At 36.7% G+C, this 25410-nt stretch overlaps 2 protein-coding genes across 2 annotated transcripts; both read right to left on the bottom strand.

Moving 5' to 3' along the window:
- Nucleotides 1-1918: 1918 nt before the first annotated feature.
- Nucleotides 1919-7262, bottom strand: LOC137734250 (AT-hook motif nuclear-localized protein 1-like). Its single transcript, XM_068473546.1, has 5 exons — nt 6929-7262; nt 4361-4434; nt 3475-3609; nt 3129-3284; nt 1919-2005 (listed from the first exon to the last, which is right to left on the bottom strand). The coding sequence occupies exons 1-5, from the start codon at nt 7260-7262 to the stop codon at nt 1919-1921; spliced, it is 786 nt and encodes a 261-aa protein (XP_068329647.1).
- A 1834-nt stretch (nt 7263-9096) lies between these two features.
- On the bottom strand, nt 9097-12711 carry LOC137734249 (uncharacterized). The gene is made up of 5 exons (XM_068473544.1): nt 12634-12711; nt 12218-12567; nt 12122-12173; nt 10242-10503; nt 9097-10082 (listed from the first exon to the last, which is right to left on the bottom strand). Exons 1-5 carry the CDS (start codon nt 12709-12711, stop codon nt 9097-9099), a joined length of 1728 nt encoding a protein of 575 aa, XP_068329645.1.
- Between the last annotated feature and the right edge of the window lie 12699 nt (nt 12712-25410).

Raw genomic sequence — 25410 nt, 5'->3', positions numbered from 1 at the left:
AGTATGAAGAAAATCTGCTTTTAGTGCCTCAACTAACGTCATTGGGAAATTATGTCTTGTTTGGTCCACGAGATGTGAAGGTGTATCGACACCTCAAGATCTTAAGGACTCCAACAATGGAGGGACGAGGACTGTAGTTAGTTTATGTAATGTCAACAGAAACTGCATACGTAGACAAGACAAGGAAGAACGAGACAACATATTTATGGCACATGAGATTGGGTCACGTTAGCTATCACAAGTTAAATGTGATGATGAAGAAGTCAATGCTTAAGGGGCTACCTCAACTTGACGCGAGAACATACATGGTTTGTGTAGGATGCCAGTATGGTAAAGCACATCAACTACCATATGAAGAGTCGAAGTTTAAAGCGAACGAACCATCGATAAGTGGGATACGATACATGGTGACGTTCATTGATGACTTCTCCAGGTATGCATGGGTTTTCTTTATGAAAGAAAAATCTGAAACATTTTCAAAGTTTAAAGAGTTTAAAGAGACAGTTGAACGAGAAGTGGGAAAGAAGATCCGTTGCATACGCACGGATAATGGAGGAGAATATACCTCGAATGAGTTTTCCTAATATCCACGAGAATGTAGAATACATCATCAGTTCACATGTGCTAACACGCCACAACAAAATGGCGCAGTGGAAAGAAAGAATCGACATCTTGCAGAGATATGTAGAAGTATGCTCCATGCTAAGAATGTACCAGGAAGGTTTTGGGTCGAAGCAATGAGAACTGCAGCTCATATGATCAACAGGCTTCCTCAACCAAGGTTAGAATTTGTCTCACCCTTTGAGAAATTGTGGGATATGAAATCTACAGTTAGTTACTTTCGAGTCTTTGGTTGTGTGTGCTACGTATTCATTCCAAGTCATTTACGTAGCAAGTTTGACAAGAAGGCAGTCTAATGTATCTTTGTGGGATATGAAAGCCAAAGAAAAGGGTGAAAATGTTGTGATCCTACAAATGGAAGGTGTTACACATCACGAGATGTGGTGTTTGATGAAGCATTTTCTTGGTGGTCCTTAGAAAATGAGGCATTGCCTGATTCGAGAGAGATAGAAGATAAGTTGCAGCAAAAGATGAGGGAGCAAATTGTTCGAATCCAGCCGAGACCAGATGAGTGTGAGGATTCACTTGATGGTGATGGTGTTGAGCAAATAGTGCCCCAAAACCCATGGCAAGCTGACGTATATCAACAACTAGAAGAAGATAGACCTAGTGAAGTGGAAGTATCAACTCTATAATCACAACTAAGAAGGTCAACAAGAGTCCAGTAGCAAAGCTTACAACCGTACGAGTCCTACTTGCACTTGTAGTTAACAAAGATTGGAATCTATACCAGATGGATGTGAAGAATGCTTTCTTACATGGAGATTTAGATCAGGAGATCTACATGATGCAGCCAATGGGCTTTGAAAGCAAAGCTCATCCCAAGTACGTGTGCAAGTTGAGGAAAGTACTCTACGGTCTAAAACAAGCACCAAGGGCGTGGTACAGTAAGATTGTAGAATTTCTAAAGCAAAGTGGTTACTCAGTGGCGCATGTAGATTCCAGCTTATTTGTTAAAGCTAATGGAGGAAAGTTAGCTGTTGTGCTGGTGTACATGGATGACCTAATCATCATTGGTGATGATGAGGTTGAAATTCGTCGAACAAAGGAGAATTTGTCAATTCAGTTCGATATGAAAGAACTTGGACAACTCAAGCACTTTTGTGGATTAGAGGTTGATCACACACAAGAAGGGATATTTCTGTGTTAACAAAAGTATGCAAAAGACTTGTTGCAGAAGTTTGGGATCCTTGAATGCAACCCAATCTCAACACTGGTGGAACCTAATGCCAAGATGTGTGCACATGAAGGCAGAGACTTGGAAGATGCAACAATGTATCGACAATTCATAGGTAGTCTAATCTATCTGACTCTGATTCAACCCAAAATTTCTTATGCAGTTGGTGTGATGAGTCGGTACATGCAAAATCCAAAGAAGCCTCATCTACAAGCAGTTTGGTATATTGAGATATGTAAAAAGTACAATTGACTATGGTTTCTTGTACAACAAAGGTGAAGATGGTAAGTTGGTTGGCTATTATGACACAGATTTTGCAGGAGATCATGACACCTGGAGATCGACCACTGGGTATGTCTTCAGAATTGGTTCTGGAGTAGTTTTGTGGTGCAGCAAGAGACAACGAACAGTGTCTTTGTCAACCATGGAAACAGAGTATAGAGCACGAGCAATGGCAGCTCAAGAGAATGCACGGCTAGTACAGTTGATGAGTGATCTACATTAACCAGTAGATTATGCAGTACCGTTGTACTGTGATAACTAATCAGCAATTCGCTTAGCGTAAAATCCAGTCTTTCATGCGAGAACTAAGCATGTGGAGGTACACTACCATTTCATTAGAGAGAAGGTCTTGCAAGAAGAGATTGAGATGAGACAGATCAATACAGATGATCAAATTGCAAACTTGTTCACAAAAGGTTTGAGTACTGGCAAGTTCAAAAAGTTCCGTCATCAACTCAACATGGAGGAAATAATGCATTGATGTTGAGGGGGAGTGTTGAAAGTACAACGCCAGCCTAATAATTAAGGTCTAGCTCATTTGGAATCATGAATGAGAATATGCTAGAAAACTCTAGCAAAGTGCAACAATTGGTGTTTGGATGGAAAAGCCTAAGTCACCGCGTTAGGCTAAGAAAATCTAGAAAAATGGTTTGTAGAAAAGCCTAGGACCATCACAAAACATGTGGTTAAAATGGAAGAACCCAATCTCACCGACTAGATAAGTCGGTTTAGCAAAAGAGATGGAAAAGTGTGCATGATCAATGCACTAGAAAATTCTAGAAGAAGTAAGAATCGAGAGAGAGCTAAGTAAGAGAGTGAGAAGCCTTGTAAGTAGTCTTGTAAGAGTGTGAGTGGTCTAGAGTTTGTCTCTAGAAAGTGAGTGAGTGTCATAGCTTCTCAAGAGTGTCCTTAATAGTTTGTGTTGTAATATTTTGTGAGTTAATACAAGTAATTTGTTTACTTGTGTTGTCTCTCCAACACTTGTGTTAGAGTTGTGTACTAAGTTTTTCCTCAACAAGAGACAAACGCTACAAGAGAAAAGCCTCACCTGCACAGGAGTGGCAGCTATCAGAGATCCTCCAACAGATCCCTCTACACTACGACCATCAGAATCTGCCAACGTAATAGACATTCCACCACTGCAAGTTCCCTTCTTGTCATACATCATAAACGAGCCAGAGATTTGAATTATATTAAACTGACCCTACAAGAAAGTTAGCAATGTATGTTAGAAAAACAGAAGTCTCCAGTAAGCACACTGCAGTACTGCATCAAGATATCGATATCCTCATATTGCTTTTCATTCTTAAAGCAAAGTGTAAAACACAAATACACACACACACACACACAAGCACACACAAAATACATCTTGAAATCGAATGAATATGGCAGACCTCTTGTTTTATAGGACTGATTCCGTGAGCCGGGTTAATCAGTGTAACTTCTTTAAGCATTCCCGTTGCAGACATAATGATAATACCTCGACCAGTGTTTTGTTGAGCAGTTTGTGCAATCTTCCATGCAACATCCTTAAACCCAATAAACAAAAAGGAAGGTTTATACACCATTAATCAAGTTGTAGATAGAGGAAAAGACAGCCTAGGAAAACAATAAACATATCTAGGAAAAAAAAAATTTGAGTTGCATACTGATTAAACACACAGAAGAAGTAATATTGTAAAACATATATCGTAACAAAATTGTTTACTACTTTATAATAGGTAAAGTATTTTTTTTTTAAATACTTTATTAGAAGATGGAAGCACTGTTAGGGCTATCATCTATTTAAGTAAAGCCCTTATGTTTCTAATAAATTGTTATGTCAATCTTCTGATACTTTTCTACATTCAGTAGGGGTATGTATGGGGGAGGAACCTCTAAATTTTAACAGATTTATTTGGCATAGCTGATAAAGAAATAGATCATAAAAAGTAGGACAGGAGGGAACAGAAATGCAGTACATGAGCATTAATACAAAAGGAATGTGAGAGTGATTTACAAATTATAATTGGAAATGGAATGAGTCATTTACAAATCCCTCTAACATGCTTTTGTAATGCTCATGTGGTGAATTTTCTAATTCCTCCTATCTAAATTTTTATGATCCATTTTTTCATCATTTTTCCTAACTGCCTTCAAATTTAGAAATCCCTCACCCCAAACATATTGTACATTTTTATTTAACCAGGGTGAAATTCATGTCAAAGGCAGACAGCAAACCGAAAGAGAATTACAAATCAGAAAGAATCTCCACAGTGTAGAAATGTTACTATATTTTACCTCACCAGAATTGACAGTGATCATATAAGGCGTAAAATTGTTCAAAGTAGTCTCGATTGAACCCCACTCCTCCCCTGCAAAATAACAATATAGAAACGGTTAGTCTAGGGTACCCCTTAAAAAAAAGTCCCGTTTGAATATTCAGCACCATAATGTTTGCTCTAAAATCTAAAGAAATATACCTTTCTTGATAGGTGAGCACAAAATTCTTTAGAAATAAACACTCATGATATTCACTCTCTTAATCCCAAATGGAAGCACTCAAGGTGATATTTCAGCAATGATCAAATCAAGCCGTGTAGACCCATTTCTAAGTCCAATAATATGAGTTAAATTTTTTTGCTTGATTTTCTGGAGTCCAACAATATTGAAGTTGAACAGCAAACTAGTAGCCACTAACTAATAGTACGAGAAATTCTAAACATCGTAAGGAACCCCTTCGATTCTGAGGTTCTGCACAATAAACATGTACACATGAATAAAAAGTGAGCCTAATTCATAGACTACATTACTAAATTGTCAAATAAGAAATGAAGCCTAAGAGTATGCCAAAACTGCATAATGTCAAAAACTAATTCAGCTACGAATTGTCTCTTCACACCATACATGCAAACCAAACACAAATGGACAGACTGATTTAAAATTACAACTCGTCGATATTAAACCATAATATAATCTCTGTTTGTCTAATTCTTCCTTAAAACAAAAATTTGAAGTAAAAAAGAAACATTTTGTATCTTCCCAGTATGTGAGAGAGAACCAAGAGATGATAAAATGGAACAATAGGAACTGGGACATGAACATCACTCTCAAGATTTGCAAGAAAAATACAAAATGAAGGCATCCGTATACAAAAGGAAAGGCATTATACACAAAAGAAAGCAAGATGATGCTGTCCGGTTTAGGGATGAATCTAGGGTGAAATTTTTTTATATAAATCTAACTCACACGAAAGTGAGCAGGTTCAGGATGGATTATTCCTTAAAATGAACATGAATTTGACAAGAGCTGCAAACACGAATAATAACAGGTTCGAGTTAGTGTCAAACACCTTTGACATGATACTCATTTAGCTAGTAATATATGAATTAAAATGAGTAAGTTTATCTCATTTCAGAGTACGTATTGTAGGAATCATCTTATATTTCGTTAAAACAGATCAAGACCAGTGGATTTTTATCCAAAAAGTAATCCATATATATCTGGTTTAGAAATACAAGGAACGATCGGGTTAGTATTGCATCATTCGATACGATTAGTTAACAAAACATCATGTTAGGCCTAATTAGTATGGGAGTGAACTCAAATTGCCAACCTGAGCTTAATGACAGGTGAAAGGATTAACCATAGCTTAATGATGAGTGAAGGGGGTTACCCCGAGCTAAATGATGGCTGAAAGGGTGTTGGACCATTGAGGAGGGATTTAGATTAATTTGATGTTTGAGGGAAGTGGATCCATATAACAACTAAAAATTGATGAGGTTATAGTTTAGATTGATGAGGATCATTGTGAGAGAACTGAGAGAGAAGAAGAAATGGAGCACCTAAGACCGGGACAAGAAGATCCTTCCTTAATATTTTGTTGGATTCAAAAGAAAAGGACTAAATACAAAAGGAAAGCTAGATAATGATTTCACTTTATAGTGGGGGCTAAATGATTAGTGAGCAAGCTGTGAAGGCGGGCGGTGTAGATATGAGACAAGGGGGTATAACGAGTAAAATATAATAAGGTTTTTGGGTTTATGTTGATGAAAGGGCATTCTTCATATCTCGGTAGGTGTATTATAACCAAAGCAGGATTAGCTGCTAAACTTCAAAAGCTGGAGTTTGTGTAAAACAAACTTAGAAATCCAAACTTGTTACACAGAATCAAGAAAAACTTGTATTCTACGTTAATAAAGTTGAGGTTCCACCACAAAACTAATTGGCAATATGAGGAGTAACCCAACCTCATATAAGCCATTGCAAGGTTTTTCCTTTCACCTATGTGAGACTCTTTTATCTTCACATCCTCACACTAACAAAAACTACTCGTACTCTAATGTTTGATAAGAAACTCATGATCAGCATCATCCTTAAAAAATTATGGCCCCTTGTTAAGATCTAATGTTTTATTCAATTTATATCAACTTAAAGGATCTTGTATACATCCTATGCATAAGAGATTCTACCGGGTATCCCCATCTCTCTCTCTCTCTCTCTCTCTCATCACGTGAGGTTACGCTTAAGAAAGGAAAGGAAAGAACAACAACTTTCACCTAAAACTCTCTCTATTACACTTCCAAATTTGAACAAAGATGATCTATCCTATAACTGAGATCAACTTCAAAATCCCAGTGTATTAATTCATAATCTTCCAAGTCTGAAAGCAGTTCCAATATAAAATAAACAGAAACAAACTATTAATGCTACCAAAACCGAACTTCAACCATCAAAATTTCATAATCGATCAACTTGTGGCACATTTATTATACCTTTTTTGGTTACAAACACGTATCATTCTCAGACCCAAACTGCATGCTATAAAATGCAAATGAGTAAATACTAAAATGGTTATAATATACGCACCAATTGGTTCGGCCATTGGTGCCTTGCCCTTCTGCTCTGAAGAGCACTTTCCAGAAGCCGGTGGCACTGTCCCATCGGGTGAGGAGGGTTTTTTGGCCGCTGGGGCTGTCCCATAGGGGTCATACTTCCTCGGCCTGCCCCTCTTCTTCTTCCCTGAAGTGCTAGCACCGTTAGCTCCACCACTCGCCGGTGGTGGGGCCATTGCAGGCGATGTTCCAGCCTGGATGCTGTTCGGGAAAGCCTGATACCCCACTGGACTTTCAAACATTTGTTCCATTGCCGCTGTAGGTAACCCTGATGGAATTTCAATCGTTCCTTGCCCTTCAGATGCCATGCGTAAAAACCTGAAATCACACTAAAACTCCAAAATCTATCAGCAACTGCAACAAACAAGGCATGACAAAGAAAAACAAAAACAATAAAACAAACAGAAACTAGATAAAGGAGGCCAAGATGATAATTAACTCAAATATTTTATTCTTTCTTTTAACCTGTACAGATCAAAACCAGTTAAACCAGAAACCCTGAAGTATGAAGAAAGAATTGATTAAAAAAAAAAAAAACCAATTTTATCAACGGACTAGAAAATAAATTCAGACCCTCCATTTTACTCAACTAAAGAGATAAAAATTATAAATCAGAACCCAGGACAAAAATGATTTATGCTTTGAACTCAAAAAAATATTCATCTTTTCCAACATCTAAAACTTTGAGGTTTGAGCGTCCCACAAGGGACACAACCAACAAGTAATCATTACTCTTTAAATACAAACTGCGGAAGAACTAATGAGTTTGGGTTGTTTTTTTTGAGGCATTCAAATATCAAGACTTCTAATTAAGCCAGCCCAAAGTTCCAATAAACCGTTTCAAAAATATATACATCATTTTCAATAAAATAAAATAAAAGAGAGAGAGAAATATAGTGAAAATATATATCATTTCAATAAGTAAAAGTAGAGGGAATAGAGTGAATCTGAAACTTTTAAACATTATTTTAAAATTTTTTATGTTTATTTTTTTGCGGCCAAGACAATTTTAAATCAAAGCATTATGCAACTCCAAGATTGATAAGCACATATATACAACAACAACAACAACGAAAAAAAAGATCAAGACATTTTTTTGGTCAATCAAAAGATAAAAAAAAATCAACAAAATCATAACTTTAAATATATATATATATATATATATATATATATATATATATATATATATATATATATATATATATATGAATCACCTAACACTTCAATTCTTACTCTTCTCAAACTTTACGTACTTTTCATAATTCACTCATTCGATGAACAAAAAAAAATATTGAAAAATAAAATAATACGATTACCGTTTGTTTCACGAGAAAATAAAAATATGAAAACAGCGGCGGGGGTTTTGAGGAAACTGTCTGAATTCGTGAAGGCGACTGTGAGGGTAGATGTAATTTATAACCCCAAAACAGCCAAAAAGGGAAAAATCGAGCACAAAAATGTCCGTTATTTAGTTTTGGAAATAATTTTTATATTTTTCTCTGTCCGATCAGAAATTTCACCTGGACCAATTAGAAATGACAAAATAAAACAGAAAATCCGATAAAAATTGGCTGATATGGTAAAAAAGTAAATGGCTTTTATAATTATTCTTTTGTCATTTTTATTAGTTTGTTTTCCATCTAAAGGTGCAAAGGTGGCCTAAGCAAACGCAACCTTTTGTTGGAGGGTTAAAGGTGGCGGGGGTTGGTGGCGCTACGTCTCCTTAAACGGTTGGGGGTAAATGACTGTTGTCCTCGCACGTGATGCATGTTCTCCTCACCCCCTGATTTGCCAACAGACAATACATGGTACTGCCTTGTCAGTTCCCTTTTTTACTTACTTATATTTTTTTCTTCTGTCCAACGATAGATTTTATTCAATTACGTTTAAAAATTAGTTTACATCACAAACAGAAATATTAGAAAGAAAATAGAAAAATTACACTTTTTTTTTTGTGTGAACAAAAGTACAATATTCATTAAGCAAATCAGAATTCGTACAAACTGAGGATAGTGTCCAAAATGGGTCTCGATAAAAATCTTTATGGGATTTCAACCCGGTCGAAGGAAAGAGTGACCCACACAACAGTAAACCTATCCTCAAATGAACAAACAAACTTACAAACCTTCCTCGCACAGAATATCATGAATTAAATCCGGAGGTTCCTCGAACCACACTAACTCTTGAGTACAAGTAAGCCCTAATCGAGCAAGCCGATGTGCGGCCGAATTTCCTTCCCGTTGCACGACTCACCATCAATTTCGACCAGTCCATACAGAAGCACTGCAAGTCGTTAATAATGGGGCCAAAAGTAGACCTGTCCTCGCCTTGCCCCTTCATTGCAGCCAAAACCATGACCGCATCTCCTTCAAATTGAAATTGGACATCGGCCGAGTATAACCCTTTGACCAACTGTGCAGCGTGCCTAGCTGCTAAGAACTTCGCATGCAAGGCAGATGTGGAGTAGTCAATGGGACCTGCTATAGCACCTAGAAATTCCCCCATGTGATTGCGTAAAACTATTCCAAATCCACCCCGGTGCTGACGGTGATTCCATACTCCATTGAAATTGCACTTGACCCAATTCTCCACAGGTCTTTTCCACTTCTGCAATTCACATGTCCCCTTCTTTATGTCCGTCTTATGGCACCTTTGGAACTCCTGCAACCACCCTTCCGTCCAAAGGACGAGCTCATCAGGGTTTAAGTGCTTACCATTCCATAAAATTTCATTCTGGTGTTGCCATAATGACCAAATCAGCATTAGCCCAAGCTCAAATCCCGCTGCAGATCCCTGTAGATGCAGATTGGCCAACCACTCCAAAAAATTCACACCATGCCCATTATCCACCCGTAAACCCAAGTCGCGAAACCATACCGCCCTAGCAACATGGCAATCGCGCAAAACATGGTCCACGGATTCCACTTGGCAACCACACACGACACATGCATCCTCGATTGGCACCCTTCGCTTACAAAGATTCAACCTTGTAGGCAAAGAATCCAAACATGCCCAACACACACAAATCTTTACTTTCCCGGGGACACAAGCCATCCACAACTTCCTCCATAGCTTCTCCCCACTATTACTAGTACACGAGTGCAAGCCAGCAGCCCCTTCCCCACTAGCTGCAAGTATCCCTCAAGCAACATGATAAGCACTTTAGACCGTAAACCTCCCATGACGATCATAATACCAAACTCTGCAATCGGCAATATCACACAAGCTAAGTGGAATCCCTCGAATTAGCTCCACTTCCTCTACAGAAAAAAACGCATTCAACAAACTCTCATTCCATTGCTTTACTTCCTCCCTCATCAATCCTTCCACCGTGGCTTCCCCAGTCCAATGTAAGGGTGGCGGGGTCAAAATCCGAAGACAGGACTCTCTCGGCAGCCAATTGTCCTTCCAAATATGAATCGTCTTCCCATTACCCATTTGCCACTGAAGTCCCTTGTGGATAACCGGGCTCAAGGCAACAATACTACGCCAAACATATGAGCTATTAGATGTTACTTGAGCTTCAAGAAAATCTGTATTAGGGAAATACTGTTAGATTGCACTTAAAAGTATACTTTCAATACTTAATTATATATTGAGATTACACTTTTTTGAACATTTCAAGGAAGGACATTTTTTAAATGCGCGCAAGATGACATCATGTCTTGTTTTTCCGTTAGAAACGGAGTTACGTATTTGCCATTCCTTTTTTCTGTTAAACATGATTGGCAGTGATCGACAGAATTTACTCTCTTCTATTCGAATCATTCAATTTTTATTTTCGTTTCTCTGCTATTTTTCTTTCTCTTTGAAGTTTTTCTGTTCTGATTTATCTCTCGTCATCTCCCTCAATTATCTCTCGCCATAATTTCTATTTGAATCATTCAAGTTTTCTTCGAAGGTAAGTGTATCTCTCTGAATTTTGTCTGTTTTTTGAATTTATTTGGGTTTAGAGTTTGAAACGAGTCTGATTTTTCAGTTTTTTATTGGTCGCATTGAGTTTTTTTTTGTAGGCATGGTTTTTTAGTTTTGAAGATTTTGATTCATTTTTTATTTGATAGAGTGTTTGGCGAAGATGATTTTTTCGTTGTACTGCTTTTGTTTTCATTGAAGTTCCTTTTGTTTTTTGCGGTATAGTTATCATGTGCATTTGTTAGAATTGGAATGGATTATGAGTTAGTTTAGTATTTGGCGAAGGTTATTATTATTGATGTAGCATCGACTCATAGAATCATGCAGAATCAGTTGGCATAAGTTTTTTTGGGGGGAGGGGGAACCCCCCATAAATATTTAATAATTTTCAACGTAATACTTATACTGCATCAGTTTTATATAATCACAAAGAATCAATTGGCATTGGTTTATTGAAAGGATGATGGATTATTTAATCATATTTTACATTTTGTGTAGCATCTGTGTTACATATATTTATGGAACATCAATGTTTATACATTTTTTTATTGTCATTTGTGCAGCATCAATTTTTGCAGAATATTCTAAGAGTTACATCATTTTTGAAAGATTTTGTGTAGCATAAGTTTTTATTGATTATTATATTTATTTTTTAAATGCATATATATATATATGGGGCGGAACTAACAACTGAGGCGGAACTAACAACAGGCGGCAAAGCCAGCCATAGAATATAAAGTGCGGAAGTAAAACATAAAATAGCAGCAGGCGGCATAGCCGTCCATAGAATTTAAAGTGTAGAAATAAAACATATAAAAACAGAGTAGCATATCAAAATAATGAATTAAACGTAATGATGCAAATATATTTGGAAAATAAGTTTTATTGAAAACTTACTGCAATGCAGATAACAAACAGGTATTGCCTAATGGCAGATGAAACAAGTAAACAAAGAGATGGAGCTCGCAGACATCCTGAATAATATATATGTATTACAAGTGTTTGAAAATAATCTCAGAGAGATGATATTGAACTGAGCTTTTGAAGTTAAAAACTTATATGCTTCTTCTGAAGATGAGTCCTCCTTATATAGAGCGAGGAGACTGAATGAGGCTTGCCAAATAGATCCGGGAATCCCGCTGTCTTCTGAAGAAGGCTGGCAAAGCTGGCTGAATGAATAGTGAAGATGCTTTGATTCTTTTACAAAAGTTAAATGAATAGTGACCTTTTGTTTTTCACTATTGTGAATAGTGACCTTGTCTTTTGCGGAAGAGATGATAGCAGCTACTGCTGATGATGTTGTTGGGCTGACACAGTCACATGGGCAAATAATGCAGTTCAATAATCAAACGGATCTTGAGCATCTTGAAGGTCCACTTGATCAGCCCAATTGGCGGTAGGCTGAGACCCTGCATCAGAAGCGTCAGAGTCCGAGTCGGAACCTTTCTTTTTCTGTAGTCTTGCTGCTTCAGCCATGAGCTGTTGAGCCAAGTCCAGAAGCTGGGAGGACTTATCAGAATCCTCCTTTTTCTTTGAGCTGGAGGACTTAGAAGGTTTTCCTTTGAGGGAAGATGACGGACTAATGTCTGATAGGGATTGAATCGACTCCTGGGTTTTTAGTAACTCAGGAAATTGCTGATGAACTGGCAAAGCTTGTGAGGACGAAGTTGAAACTTTGATTGGCAGTGCCTGAGAAGATGCCTGGGGAAATTCCACTTTTACAAGATCAATAATTTTTTGGTAGTTGAATTTATCCTACCATTTTACCCATCTGGTTCTGTAAATACCACCGGTGTCCACTTCAAAGTTCCATTTGAGAATCCATGGGATCTTGTACTTGACCATGAGCAGTGAAAAAATAGTAACTCTGTTGTCGAAACGACTTCTGTCAAAATTGGGCTGGAAGTTGTTTGTGAGTACATGACGAAGGTCATCTGGAATGATAGAAGAGCTTGGGCCATGGGAAGCCCACCAATCTGGAAACCATGCAGGAAACCGCAATCTGAAATTCTTATCAAAAGATATGAACCATGAATGACTAAAGTCTTCTGCCTGGTGGAGAAAAATGTTGGTCCATGCTTGGATATAATCATAGTAATTGTAATGATTGTTTGGGATGAGAACATGCTGAGTATGAAGGGGTTTTGTATGATAAAGGGGAATTCCCCATTCGAGTTCGGTAAGGAATTTTCCAATATGGAGTGAATGGTACAATATTTTGTTTTGGTGAGTGGTACTGTAAATTGGCTTAATAGCAATGCTTTCTGTTTCTGAAAGGATAGCCTGGTAATATTTTAGGCTTTTGTAGGATTCAGTTGGTAAGAAATGAAAATTTGGTGGAAGGAGTAATTTGGCAATGCGCTCTGGGGGTTGGTTTTTGTCAATGTGAAGAGGGATGCTAAAAAGCTTTTCTGAATTGGGATTTTGGACATATGGAGATGTTTTAGCATAGCTAGGTGTTTTAGGTTGTGAAGGTGCTGGAGAACGAACTGAAGAGTACGGATCATAAGGGGTGGCTAAGGCCGTTTGGTAATTTGGTTGGATATTTCCTACTGTTGATCCTAAGGGAGTAAATCTGTTTGTAATGGCGAGGGCCGATGAAGAGTCGGGAATAGACTCTTGTTTTACTGGTGCTGGGGTTTGGGTAAGGGTGGCTGGGAGCCTTCGTTGCTGAGTAGGATTAGTACCCATTCTTCCCCTGCAAAAATTCTCTGGTTAGAAAATCTGGTATGCAATTCTGGCTGCCTTTAATGTATTCAATTTCAAAATAAAAAATACTTAATATGGCTTGCCAGCGTGCAAAAATTTGTTTTGATGCAATGTTTTGAACATCTTTTTGTAAAACATGTTTTGCAGATTTGCAATCAACACGAACTAAAAATTTTTGATTTAATAAATCATCTTGGAATTTGCTAATGCATAATACAATTGATAAAATCTCTTTTTTAATAGTACTATAGTTGCTTTGAGCCGGATTCCAAATTCCTGAATGGAAACGAACAATTTGTTCAGGAGATTCGGAAGAAGTTTTCTGTTTAAGGATACCTCCATAACCGATATCGGATGCGTCGGTTTCGACTATTTTGAGAGAGTCGGGAGTTGGAATGCCAAGGCAGGGCAAAGTCTTGACATGATTTTTTATCTGTTTAACAATGGAAGTATGATTTTGAGACCATGATGGAGGATTCTCCTTGAGACGATCAAACAAAGGTTTACATTGTTGACGAAGATGAGGATAAAATTCTAAAACATAATTGAGAGATCCAAGGAATCTTTGAAGCTGGGTTTTATCAATAATTTGATCTGGAAATTTATCAGCAAACTGGATGACTCGATCAATTGGTTGGATGGTAGACCTGTAAATATGGTAACCTAAAAATCTAACTTTGGTTTGAAATAACTTAATCTTAGGTGCCGAAACAACTAACCCATTGGACCTAATGATCCTAACAAATGCATGCAAATGCTTCCAATGCTCATCTATTGATTTTGAGAAGATTAATACATCATCAATATAAACAATCGAAAAATGGCTGTATTGATTAAAAATTTCATTCATGATATTTTGAAATTCACTTGGTGCATTTTTCAAGCCGAAAGGCTTTACATTCCACTCGTAATGTCCGAAAGGAGTTACAAAAGCAGTTTTGTATTTATCAGATTCATGAATTTGAATTTGCCAAAAGCTTGATTTCATATCAAATTTAGAAAAAACAGTTGCCTGAGAAAGTCTCTTTATCAAGTCTCTTTTGTTAGGAATTGGATATCGGATCCATTCTAAAACATCATTCAAAGGTTTGTAGTTAATAACTAATCGTGGAGCGCCGCGTTCTAATTCTGCGTTTTTCTGGACATAAAGAGCAGGGCAAGACCATGGAGACTTGCTTTTACGGATAATTCCTTTTTCCAAAAGTTGATTAATTTATGTTTTACAAAACTCTAAAACTTCTTGGTTCATTTGAATCGGTCGTGCTTTTGTGGGAATTTTTGATTCAGCAAAATCTTTAATATAAGGGAGTTTAACAATATGTTGTTTTCTATGCCAAAAAGCATTTGGAAGATCGGAACAAATTTCTTTAGTAAGCTTATCAGAAAACTGACGAATAGCATTTAACAAAGATTTGTTCGTCAACCGTTCTTCAATTCTTTTGTGAATAATTTCTTCTTGTAGAAATGCAATTTGTTGGGATTTTGCAGTAATCTGGTTGAGGGTTTTTGAAACATTATCTTTTTGAAGTTGTTTTAACTTTTTAAGATCTGTTTCCATGCAAAAGTCAAAAGTAATTTTTTGGCCAAAAACCTTGGTAGAAATATAGTTATGATGAACTTTGAAAGGACAAATTAATGCAATGAAAGGAAGTCCCAAAATAACTGGATCAGAAATATTTTTAATTAAAACGAATGGAGTTTTAAAACAAACATTTTGTTGACAAACGTGAGCCTTGGGAATTTCATAGTTTAATTTCATCAGGGATTGGTTTGCCGCGCTAAGTGTTTCCGTAGACTTGTGAAAATATTTAGTAGGTATTAACCCTTCTTGAATGCAATTTAAATCTGCACCTGAATTAATTAAAGCGGTGGTTTCTAAATGAAAATCTTTGATTACTATCGTAACTTTAGAATACCATTTTCGAATTCTTATTTTGTCTAAAAGACTTAAAACAAGTTCTTTTGAAGAAGAAGATTTAGCTGAGTGAGCGTCGGAATCGGAATTTGAGGGAGAACCATCTTGTTTTTGGACGAGCTCTTGCGTACGTACTCTACTGAGTTGTGAACGAATTCGGTATTTTCGGATTTTAAAAACTTAATTTCCGATTTGATTTGATTAACTTCTTTTTGCAGATCTTTGAGGGTGATCTCCTTTTTGGGTTTATTAAAACGTTCCAAAGTGGTACTGAGAGAAATCTTTTGAGAAGAAGTTTGACTAGTGCCAGGTTCATGAGGAGAAATCAAATTTTTGAGTTTTTTCAAATAAAAAGATTTTAAATCAGGGTCATCGACTTTACTAATTAATTCCATTAAAAACTTTTCTTGTTCTTCTTGCTTATTAAGCACTGAAATTTTATTACAACAAGTGTCCGTGCACCCAAACTTAATGTTTGGCGATGAGACGTCGCTGGAACTGCTAGTGTCGGAGACGGAAAAATTGGGATTTTTATCAGATTGACTAGAGTCGGTATTTCTAATTTCTAAAGCCTGAATAAGTTGAACTTTCTCTTGTTCAGAGATTTTTAGTTGGTTAATAACCTTTTTAACCTTGCATTCATTTGCATAATGACCAAATTTACCACACTTGTAACATTTTCCCTTTTTATTTTGAAAATCCTTTTTAGACTTTCGAAAAGGTTTTTTGTTTGAAGATGGTTTTTCATAAAATTTATTTGTTTGAAAAGGTTTGTTGGAAGATCTTTTGTTTTTATAAAATCTGGATTGATGTTTAGAAAACTTGCTGGTTTGTTGGGCCTTTTTCTTTTTACTTGAAGGAGCGATTGGAGGTAAACCATATTGTTCACAAAATGTTCCAAGTTCGTATTTAGCAATAGATTTATCTTTATGAACTTGTTTTGAAATCTTCATGTCGATACATGATGCGAAAATTATACGCACACAAATTAAACCCTCTTTTCGTCAAATTGTAGTATATGTATAAGTAGGGATCGTTCTAGACCGGGGATTAGGAGGGATTGTTAACCACTTGGATTTGACTCAAAAACGTAAATTAACAATATGAAACACTATACTAGACTCAAAGAATGCAAAACTAAACTTTAAAACACTAAGACAAACCAAAAGACTCAAAACAACACAAACACACTCAAATCTGCCTAAAAACCACTTTCTGGGCAGATTTGAGCACAAACACAAATTTGGACGAAATTAAGTAATAACTTGACTCAAGAACGTAAAAACACAATATAAAACACTAAACTAACTCAAAGAATGTAAAACTAAACACTTAAAACATTAAAACAAACCAAAAGACTCAAACATCACCCAAAACACTCAAAACTGCCTTAAAATCACTTTCTGGGCAGTTTTGAGCACTTTGGTGAATTTGGACGAAATTGGGAAATAAAATTGAATCAAAACACTTTAAAACATAAACTAAACAAATTCTAAACACTAAAGAACAAGAAAGTAAAGGGGGGGGGGGGTTTAAATTGACGAGAATTGAAATAACAAAACAAGTTAATAAACTAAACAGATTGTAAAACGAATTTGATGGAATGGAATGAATGGATGATAGAATGGCTAAGGGGTTCATCTCCATACATGTTATACTTGCATAATAAAATGATTTCCAATTGCATTTCAATAAACCATGAAACTCAACACCCCGGGTTAACCGTGATGCACTAATTAACCTTCAAATCTTCCTAACGTTATTGAATTGGATGGGTTAGCGCATACAACAATTCAAAACATTCCCCACAAGTCCTCAACATGAATGCATAGAAGAGATACAAGCAAGAATCATTACGCTCTATGAAAATTATAAGTGTTGACGAGGCATTCGTTACTATGGATTGCATGAAACTTATGCCAAGAATTTGTTTAACGCGATTGTTTATAAGCAACCTCCACTACTTGTGAATATAAGTTCATAACGATTAGGTGAAACTTACTTATATTCTAGCGTCATATTCATGCATGAAAATTAAGCGCGCATTCTCAATAAACATACATAAATAAGTTATTAATCAAACGGTTAAACAAATTGAATCCACAACTTATGAAACGCAATTAGAAGTATTCAAATCAAAATGCAAGCATAAACATATATTCGAATCACCCCCTAACCAAGGGGGGTTTAGTTCCTCATGGTACAAAACAAAGAGAATCAAAGAAACACCTAAACATTCCAACAACTCAAACTTGAATTGTATGAACGTTTAGGCCCTCTTATCTTCCATTCCTCATTCGTACAAAACAAAGAGCATTGAAATTAAACATTGAAATCAAAGAAACACCTAAACATTCCAACAACTCAAACTTGAATTGTATGAATGTTTAGGCACTCTTCTCTTCCTCTTCGTTGTAGCACAAGGTCTAGGGATAGTTTGATGGTGTGAATGGTTTGGGGAGTGGTGGAGGAATGGAAGAGGAGTGGTGGAATATGGAAGGATGGTGTTTGGATTGTAAGGGAGAGCACGGCACAAGGGAGTTTTATGGTCTACATTTCTGCAATGGATGAGTGTTTATGAATGGAATGGATGGACTTGTGAAGGGCACGGCCCCAAGGGACCAATTTCTGTTGTGAAATGAATTGTGTATGAATGAGTGTGAATGAATGAGTATTTATAGGTGAAATGGGGGGAACATGACAGCTAGGTTGCATGTGCACATGTTGGTTGAATGATTATGAGTGCATGTGGCTGAAATAGCATGTGGAATGGCTGGAAATGCAAGGAGAAGGCATGTTCACGGTTTTGGGAGAGAATGGGAGTGCAAGTGGCTGAAATGTTAGAGGAACAAGTGCATGTGGCTGCATTGTGGTGCAATGATGGAGGAACAATCTGAAAATGCAAGGTATGGCTGGAATGATTGTGTTTGTTTGAATGTGCATGTGATTAAATTAAAGGATGCAAAGTAAATAAATAATGAATGCATGTGTTGAATTATGAAGATGCATGTGCAATGAAGTGGAATGACAATCTGAAATGGGATAGGTACCCACGGCAATGATGATTTCTGGTGGTGTTTTGGGTGCATGTGGAATGAATGATTTCTTGGTGAGTGGATGCATGTGTTGATTAAAGGGGGAATGCAAAGGAAAAGCTAGAAATGCATGTGGAGTGGCTGCAAGGTGAATGAATAATGAAATGGGAAAGCATGTGCAAGGTTTTGGTGTGAATGATTGAATGTGCATGTGGCTGCAATGGAGGAGGAATCCTTCAATTTCGTCCATCCTCTTGGCTCCAAGCATATGATATCCATTCCAATCTCTAATTTGCTCCAAAAGGCTCCAAAAGGCATCCTTTTGCATACTTTGCCCTTAGAACCTGAAAACACACAAAAGAAGCATAAAGGACTAAAATAACTAAAGAAACATAACGTAAATGCACGAGAACAAGCCATTTAAGTCGCATGAATATGCTCCTATCAAATACCCCCACACTTATCTTTTGCTAGTCCTCGAGCAAAACAAAACAACAAAAGAACACGAAACTAGACAAAACGAACAAAACACAACCTACACCTTCCAACAATCGTCTCACGGATTTCCAATGCACATGACAAGTTAAAAATCATTAGTCCCATAGATTTTTGTCATCTTCACACTTAAGTACATTCTTACTCATAGTCACCACATATTATTTCACAATTAAGCATTTAAAACTATGTTCTGAATGTAGTAACATGCCTTAGAGAATTTGCTCAAATCCTTACAAGATATGCACTCGTTTTTCACACAGATTTTCTGACTACACACCCTACACTAGGTATATGTGAGAAGATTGATGTAAACATGTAGACGAACACTCACATATGTTATAACAAGGAAAGCATTTTCTGGAATTATTAACATGTATATATATGATCTCATGAATGGAATGCTACTACTTAGAACGAGAAACAGTGATTCCATAAGCTCATATCAATTCCAAACTCCACATTATTGAACACATAACGATCAAGATAGAAGCATAAGGGTTGAAACGGGGCTAAAGGTGTTTGGCTAACAAAGAAAGGATAGGGAAAACAAATGTTCTTTAAGCAATAGTGAGCAAAGTATTGAATTAGGCACATAGAATTCCCTTTAGAACGCAGAAGTCAACTTTGAACACCCAAGGGGAAGTCACACAAAACTTAGGGCCATATTCAAACTTTTTGGGCCCTTTCTTCAACAATCACACTTGTGAGTCCATTCTCACTTATTTTCACTCTTTTTCTTTCTTTTCTTCTTCTTTTTCTCACATTTTTTTTTCTTTTTTTTTTTTCCGTGCCTCCTTTAAGACTTAGGCACATACATACACACAAAAATCTCTTCCCCCACACTTATTTTCTGCAACATATTAATCAAAAGGAATTCATTTAAGTCATGCTCACTATACTTCAAGAACAAGGGTATAGGAAAGTCCTACTCTAGGCTAGGTAAAGGGTGATGTGGTTAGCAAAGAAAATAGGCTAAACGAGGCTCAACGGGGTTAAAACTAATATGTACGAAATATGGGAAGTAAGGCTATTTGGCTATGGTGGCAACAACACAACTTCATCTTGATATATATTATGCAATTCAATGTCATGCTTTGAATGAAACGGATATAAGTTCTAGCATTTAGTTCTATCATGATACAATTGCATTCTAAGTAGCAACCAAGCAAGGAATAATGAGATCATGCAACAACTTTAGAAAACAAAGAATCACAGAAAATAACTCTCCAAATAAGGTAATGGCTCGAGTCTCACAGGGTTGTAGCGTTTGTTTGAGTTCCTTCCTTCAAGCATGTTACAAAAACGAATTTTTCTTTTATGATTGCATGTGAAGTCATACATTATAACCATAACCAAGCATATACCAAGAGTAATTCAAACTTTTCTCTATGTTCATAACTCTTTTTAACAGTCATGCAATTACAAACCAAATCCTTATCATTTTGTTGGAAGGTACCCTAAGACACAAACACACAAAAATGACACAAACACACAAAAATGACACAAAACACTCTTTTTAGGCTTTTTAAAACATGTTTTTCAAATTTTTATGTGATTTTCGGAGTTATAAAACAAAACACACTAAAAACACTCTAAAACAACTTAAAAACACCTTAAAACAGCAAGGAACAACATTTGAAGTAATGGGTGATAAAATCCCACGAATTTGCATTAAATATACTTAGTTACCCCCCCACACTTAAATCAAACATTGTCCTCAATGTTTTAAGCATAGATTCACACAAAACATAAGTAAACACACAAAAAAAAAACAATTTAAACATACTAAACATGGCAGAATGTAATTAACAAAGAGAAGAGTTTAGGGACGCAAATCTGGTTATGGAGTGTAAATTCCCTCTTCTCCTTGGTAATTGCATTGAGGCTTTGATCATAGTGACTCCACATGCATACTCTTGAACTGGGCTGCATGATTCTTTTGGTCTCCTCCACTTGTTGATTTTCCTTTGTGCTACTGGGCTGGAGGATTCTTTTGGTCTTCCCCTTTGGTCTGAGCTTACCCCTTTGGTCTGTTTCTTTGTTCAATCTTTCCAATTCGTATTGAAAAGGGTTGGAGGATAACTCAGCCTATGTTTGTCTCCACATGCTTCAATGTATCATTTTCACTTGCCTTACTCGATCCCCTTTGCAGAAGTGGTCCCTTCTCCGGAAGTGTATCAACCGTTGAAGATGACTACTCGAGAGCAACGCTAGGTAAGCAATCAGGAATAGATTCCAGGCAGTTGGCTCCAACTCGGAAGACTGACTCCAAGTGCCGGCTGATTGCTTCTTTTACTTTGCCATGCGAGTAAGAACAAGGACAAAGAAAAAGACAGGGAAAGAGCATGATATGAGATACTTTTGCTTTTGACCTTGATGATATGAGATACCTTTGCTTTTGAAGAAGCGGTGAATGAATCAGCACACTTCAATCCGCCGTTTCCTCCTGGGTCATCTGTACTCCAGGCATCTGGTATCATCTTTGGGGAAGAAGAAAGAATTGAGTATTTCGAAAGGCTTTGCTGGGAGTGCGTCCTCAGAGGTGAGGGAGAGTTGGGCATTTTCTTCAGGTTTGCCTTGCCATAAAAGACGAAGGTCGACATATATAGAGATAATATCAAGTGGTGGTACTGTTCTTTTACCCTTGTCGACAAATGTCTCTTCGATATCAGAACGACGCCTCTTCGATTTCTGAGCAGGCGCCCCTTCGATTGCTGAACGACGCCCCTTCTCTTTCTTCACGACACGTGGTAGTGCAGATGCGGCTCCTTTTGACAAAGCTGCACGCGTTTTCTGAAAAGCAGAGAAAGCGTTGCCGAACTTTGCGCTTGTTGGCTAAAGACGTGTAGTTGCGATGATGGCCTCCACGTGTTTTCCGCTTTGTCAGAAATCTTTTGACAAAGTTGAACGCGTTTTCTGAAAAGCCGAGAACGCGTCGCCTAAATTACGCCGGAAATTCTGGTTTTTTGAATTGGTGGACGCGTCGCCTTGGCTTCTTATAGAGCTATCGATCACCACAACAAACACACTCTGAAGAATTCCCATTCTTGAAAATCGACTCCGACCCTTTGAAAATTTACTCCATCAACCCCTTCTCTTTGAACACTTTTGAAAAAAATGGCAAACTCATCGAACCTTAGCTTAGATTTGAGTCTCAGCAGTGATCCGGTTGTGCCCCGTCAAGGTAATGTATGGCGCCCTTCTTTTTTATCTTCTAACGGTCTTCTTACAGGTGAAGACTCCGTGATGCAGGACGCCACAACAGAACAAGTATACTATATGCAAGACTCCGTGATCCAGTTTTTGTTCTTCATTGACAATGTCAGGTATGGTTCCTAAGTTGGATCTAGAGCTAGTGCTGGCCATTGAACTAGATCTAAATAATCTACTCATGATATGCACAAAACAAGTATACTATATGCAAGACTTAAAAGATTCACCTTCCTCGTATGTCTAGACTCTTCCCCCGCTCATGCGCTCCGCTCATGCCTCTCCTGGGACTTATTGTTTGGACCACGTCTTACTGTTTGGCTGGAAGAAAGAAGAACTGAGGACCGACGATTAAGAAATGCAGATAAGAAACAAGTATGTGAATAGCAATGAAAGATTAGATAGATGCTAATGCAATTACCAACCACTTGGCTCTGATACCAAATGGGGCGGAACTAACAACTGGGGCGGAACTAACAACAGGCGGCAAAGCCGGCCATAGAATATAAAGTGCGGAAGTAAAACATAAAATAGCAACAGGCGGCATAGCCGTCCATAGAATTTAAAGTGCAGAAATAAAACATATAAAAACAGAGTAGCATATCAAAATAATGAATTAAACGTAATGATGCAAATATATTTGGAAAATAAGTTTTATTGAAAACTTACTGCAATGCAGATAACAAACAGGTATTGCCTAATGGCAGATGAAACAAGTAAACAAAGAGATGGAGCTCGCAGTCATCCTGAATCATATATATGTATTACAAGTGTTTGAAAATAATCTCAGAGAGATGATATTGAACTGAGCTTTTGAAGTTAAAAACTTATATGCTTCTTCTGAAGATGAGTCTAATTATTTCTATGTAGCATCAGTTTAACTTTATGCTTTTTTTTGGGTTTAGATCATGTCCGTTGTTAAAGTGTTGAAGTGTGTATATGAAAATTGTGTAGTGGTTGTGCCACTTTATTCGCATACTAGTTATGAGGATTTGTATGGGCAATTAAATTTTAGGTTTCCAAGTTTGTCATCTGAAGGCTTTTTGTTGAAATACTCATTATACGGAGGTGAAACAAATTGTTTATTACGGAGGTGAAACAAATTGTTTATTAGAGTGCAATGAAGATATTCAGACCCTTCTATTGGTGAATAAATTGATTTCAAATCCAGTTGGTGATGTTTATGTTCATGCTAAGAAGGAGATGTCTATTGTTTCTACAAGTGGTGTGTTGTCTTGTTGCCTAAGTGAAGCTACTAGTATTGGAGATGAGAACCAATATTTGGGTAAGTATGGCTCTTGTGGACCACAACATTATGCAACAAATGAGTAGTAGAGTTATATTTCTTATGAGTGTCAAAGTTATGAAGATGGTGCAGTTAAGTTTCGTAGAAAACTTAAACAATACTCTATTGAGGTTGGTTTTGATTTCAAGTTCACTAGGAATGATTGGAATCATGTTACTGCTATTTGCTCAAAGAAACTGTTGGAAGGTTGTCAATGGCGTGTTCATGATGTTGTGCAACATCCTAATGGTTGTTTTATCATGAAAAAAAAAAGTAAATAATATTCATATTTGCACTAGACATATTCGTCAAAAGGAGAATAAAAGGTTTGGCCATTCTGTTTTGTCCTCTTTTGTTGGCTGCCAAGGTTCATTCGAATTCTTCTATTAAGACAAAAGATGTTATGAGAGAAATGAAGGAGAGTTATGGTATTAATGTTAAATACCAGGCAGCTTGGCGTGGCAAATAGATTGCATATAATGAGGTTAATGGTGATGAGGCTCTCTCATTTGGATATTTACCTTGGTACCTTGATGAGTTTGTGCTTGCTAATGATGGATCCTTTTGTGCGCTAGAACTTGATAATGATAATAATCGGTTTGAAAAGTTATTCATATTTTTTGGAGCTTTTGTTAAAGAATTCCGATGGTGCAGACCAATGTTGTTCCTTGATGGTACGTTTTTGAAGGGAAGATATATCGGTACTCTTCTTGGTTGTTGTGCTAAAAATGCAAATAATGCTAAGTTTTTTTAATTGTTATAAATTACAGATTTGTGATATCATTTTGAATTTCAATATTTATATATTTTGGAGAATCATGTTATTCTTTTTTGTGTATATTTGTTTATTAAAGTGCAGCATTAGTTTATTAATGTGGAATGGATTAGGAAGCAATAAATGGTTTATGAATCAAGTTATGGGTGGGGGATTGGGCCACACTCCCCCTCCCAATATACATCGAAGAATTTGAACTTTTGATTAGCATATGTGCATCATCAGTTTTACAAAACTAATTAATGACTCAGTTTATTCTTTCTATGCAGCATTTGTACAACATCAGTTTTTACAAAACTATTTAGCATCAAGTATTAATGTAGACTCATTTAGTATGTAGCATTAGTATTACATGGAATCTAATGATTGGTGTACAATCATTTTAGCACTGAACATTTATTCATAGTCAACAAATTTCAAGAATTCCAACAACATTAATATTTAGTCAGAACCATTTTACTATCTTATTCATTGCAAAAATTAGTTTAACCATAAATATGTAACGAAGAACAGTAATTCAATTGAAACAATCAAAATACACAATTATGCTTACGAGCCAATCTGGATTAGACATTGTTTATCTTCATTCATCTCAAAAGTTGAATTTCTAGGGCTCATTTGGATGTAGTCATTTGTTGAACTTTCCCTTTCATTCAATGGCAAATGGAATAACCTCTCTGTTGTTGTACCATTCTTCAACCATTTTGACCTGTATACAGATTAAGTGTAGGTTTTGAAAAATGTACTAGGTATCACTAAAAATATAAGCAATACTGAATTTGGACTTACCACTTTATATGCATTGTCATTGTGGATGTTTGTTTCACCTTCTTGAAGTTTTTTCTATTAGAGTTGTAAAAATCGAAACGCATCTCCTCCATGTCAAACACAAGCAATGTGTAGTGTTCGTGATTTAGAAGAGGTGTAAAGATTTTTCGCACAACTCCCATTTGTTTGATTAATTGTTCCCCCAAATTTTGCTTTAATTCTTTCATCTTGGCTTTGTTATTTTTATCACTGGTGAAGTTTATCTGTTTATCCAGAACATAATTAGTATAGAGATAATTAATATGCAGCATCAATATGAATCATTAGTGTGGACATGTGTATGAAACAT

This window comes from Pyrus communis, chromosome 5 (genome assembly GCF_963583255.1).
Source record: "Pyrus communis chromosome 5, drPyrComm1.1, whole genome shotgun sequence".
NCBI lineage: Eukaryota > Viridiplantae > Streptophyta > Magnoliopsida > Rosales > Rosaceae > Pyrus > Pyrus communis.
The sequence above is the reverse complement of the archived record's forward strand: the minus strand, read 5'-3'. Positions and strand labels throughout refer to the sequence as shown.